Here is a 3304-nt window from a genome sequence, read left to right as displayed (position 1 = left end):
TTTGGTGAACGGCTCCAAATTTTCTTTAACGGAGAGTCTTCAGACTGATCTGCGAGTGAAACCTTGAAAGCTCGCGAGATCAGGATGGTCTCACGAGGCTAATAAAAGTAAGAGAGCAGGGGGGTTTAAACGGATGCCAAGAACATGTTGGGGGCCTTCATGGTGTTTAATCCCTATGAATAAAAGGTCGAAATCGTACGTGGAGAGTAGGATACTTTTGTTTAAAAAAACAAAATTGCTCATATGGTGATTTATGACAAGGTTTGCACTTTTGGCAGAATTTTGACTTAAATCATATATAAAGTCCGTATTTGCACAGTATTTCCTTTCTTGTAAGTGTTTTTTATGCACAATTACATATAAACATTTTGTGTTTTTACATTTACCTCACTCAGTTACTTTCCTTTTTTGTTTGTTTTCTGTCCTTCAGTTTGTTAATAAGACATGTTTTTCTTATAATGTAAATTTGCCCTAACTATAGTCCTTCTTTTTTCTTAATTTTTGTATTCTTTATCTTTCTGTACTCTTATCTCTTCTCTATTGCAATTTCCATTCCACATTCTATTCCATTCAAACAAACTGTAGTACGACAGCAGCTGATGAAATAATTTGTCACTTTATATAATCAGACATTGTGTTTACAGTAACGCTTTTCCCAAATGTGTTTGGCGACAGAGGGCTGTCCTGACGGCTGGATAGAGTTTGCTGGCAGCTGTTATCTCCACTCCACTGACAGACTCACCTGGTCTGAAGCCGAGCAGTACTGTAAGGAGTTCAGAGGCCACCTGGTCAGCATTGGTTCACAGGAGGAGCAGCAGTTTGTCAACTGTGAGTAGTTTAAAGCAGATTCTTAGCTAAACCTTCATATATGATCCCTGAAAGCCAGGCAATGGGAAAGATTTTGCAGAGGTTGCACATATAAATGAAAGCTAATGACGATGAGGCGTCATTTACAGCCCCTTACAAAAGCATTCAAAACAAAGCTTGTGTTTAAAAAAAAAATTCTCCATCACTTTTTTCACATTTAAAAGACTAACTTGAATGTGTTTGTTCAGATTTAATATCATAGCCCGACACAAAGTATAACTGTGGATTGACAGTAAAGGATTCTGAAATAGTTTACCCGAAAAAGTTCAAAATGTGTCTCTGTTTGTGTTTAGCCACTTTTACTCTAAAACAGACATATTGATATATCTCAGTATAAATCCAAGGAAACCATCAGATATTTTTTACAGAAAATGTTAAACCTCAATGCCAAGGAACACAGCAGAAAGGTCAGTCATAAAGATTTAAGAACCTCAGAGGTTATAAAAAAACAATATCCCAATCCATGGACATTTTAGTTAGAACTGCTTTGGCCACCCAAAAATAAAAATAGCATTGTAAAACTGCAAACCTACCAAAAGGCTTTTGGATACTGTGAAGGAGCTGCAGAGTTTCAAAGCATATTAGTCAGATGTGTGGCAATTAGAAGACACCAAAAAAGATGCAGGACAGTGGTACTTGTGGAGCCACTGATACATTGATCCACTGATATAGGGGACCCTGCAAAGACCATGCTTCTCTGGTAAGAGGACAGCAAAATTTAAAGTTTTAGCTTATAAGCAAACAGACAGTCATCTGGGTAGTTCAGGGTCGAATTTTAGGTCTGCAGCCTATTTTCCTTAATTTGCTTCGGGTCGGAAGTTCCGGCGATGTTCTGCAGATGTGAGGTCAAGTGCATCAATGTTAAATTTGACTGACCTAACAAACATTGAAGCGTTATATTCTAGATTTGTGGATACTCACAAGCGACTGGCATCCAGCTCGACCGAGATCCCAATGGTAACTCCACATAAGGGGAAAAAAGTAAAAAAAAAAAAAATAATGCCTCTTTAATGGATTGGTGCCAGAGAATTCAATTCACTTTATTTATCTAGCGCCAATTCACAACACCTGTTATTTCAAGGCACTTTACAGTTCACCAGATCATACAGTCAAATAGATTAAAAGTTTTCTATCTAAGGAAACAGGTTGATTGCATTGACTCATTGGCTCGAAAGTAGTACCTCCTACTAAGCATGCATGTAGCAACAGTGGAAAGGAAGAGAGCACACCCAGCCAGTCACAGTCAGAGAAACAGGACTACACTGAAAAACAGGCAGATCTCCAACATTTATAAACAAAGGTGTTGATGTCACAGCCAAACAGGAACAAGAACCCCAGTGAAGCAGTTGAGATCAAAAATGGTTAGAAATGGTCCAATCAAGGTTCAGATCTTAATCCAATTCATATGTTTTGGCAGAAATGAGATACTTTTATGTTTTCAATTAGTCTCAATCGGGTCAGGAAAGTTTGTTTCTAAATTGTACCCATTGTAACTCAAGCAAAAGATGGTGCTAAAAAGCCATGCCTGCTACACTTTTAGACTTTAAGTTATGAATATTATCATTCTACTATATGGTGAGTAATATTTGCACTGAATTGTACCAACTTTCTGTTTTCCAGCCAATGGTGAGAACTACCAGTGGATCGGACTTAATGACAAAGATGTGCAGAATGTTTTCCAGTGGACAGACGGGAGTCCTCTGGTGAGTTGGACTCAGCTGCTCACTGTTGTCATTGGCGGCTGGTTAGTTTGACTTTTGTAAATGTTGATAAAACTGCAGCTGTTTATCCGATGTTTTGATCAGACTTTTGAGAACTGGAGGCCCAACCAGCCAGATAACTACTTTGGTTCTGGTGAGGATTGTGTGGTGATGATCTGGCATGAAGGCGGCGAGTGGAATGATGTGCCCTGCAATTACCACCTTCCTTACACCTGCAAGATTGGACCAGGTATGCAGACTAGTCACAAAATCACTCATCCTCTAAACAGGCTGAGGCTTGAAAGTTCAAGAGTAACTTCTTTTTATGTACATCAATGAAAGATTGTGTTGATTTAATGCATTTTATTGCTAATATCTAGATGTTTAATTCTCCGTCTGAGCTGGTACTACCAAACTGTTCTCTGTTAAAAATTTCCCATGTCTTTTATGTTTACTGCCATAGCTTAATCTCACACTGCCATGTTACATTTTAAAGAAAAAGTCTGGTTAGCAAGGAATAATCAATGGATCATTATTTATACCTAAAACTAATACGTTTGCGGTGATTTCATCAATTTAGCGTTAATCAGTAAAATAATAAAAATTATTTTCGTCAGGATCACTGAGTCTGGGAGCGGCCATTTTTGCCTAGATATAGTAACCCCTCCCTCCTGCCATCTTCCAGCAGTGACGTCACGGTGCGGTAAGCCTAGCGCCATTCTCCCCGCTTTACAAGC

General features: G+C 38.6%; 1 protein-coding gene across 1 annotated transcript in view; it reads left to right on the top strand.

Annotated features, from left to right (window-relative positions):
• LOC107093209 (aggrecan core protein-like) overlaps positions 1-3304 on the top strand; it is a 30987-nt gene that overhangs the window by 21129 nt on the left and 6554 nt on the right. The window contains exons 14-16 of the mRNA XM_015388094.1: positions 676-828; positions 2488-2570; positions 2673-2817. Coding sequence (XP_015243580.1) covers positions 676-828; positions 2488-2570; positions 2673-2817 — 381 coding nt within the window. The remainder of the gene's footprint in view (positions 1-675; positions 829-2487; positions 2571-2672; positions 2818-3304) is intronic.

This window comes from Cyprinodon variegatus, unplaced genomic scaffold (assembly GCF_000732505.1).
Source record: "Cyprinodon variegatus isolate N-32 unplaced genomic scaffold, C_variegatus-1.0 Scaffold413, whole genome shotgun sequence".
Lineage (NCBI taxonomy): Eukaryota > Metazoa > Chordata > Actinopteri > Cyprinodontiformes > Cyprinodontidae > Cyprinodon > Cyprinodon variegatus.
This window is presented reverse-complemented; position numbering and strand designations above follow the sequence as displayed.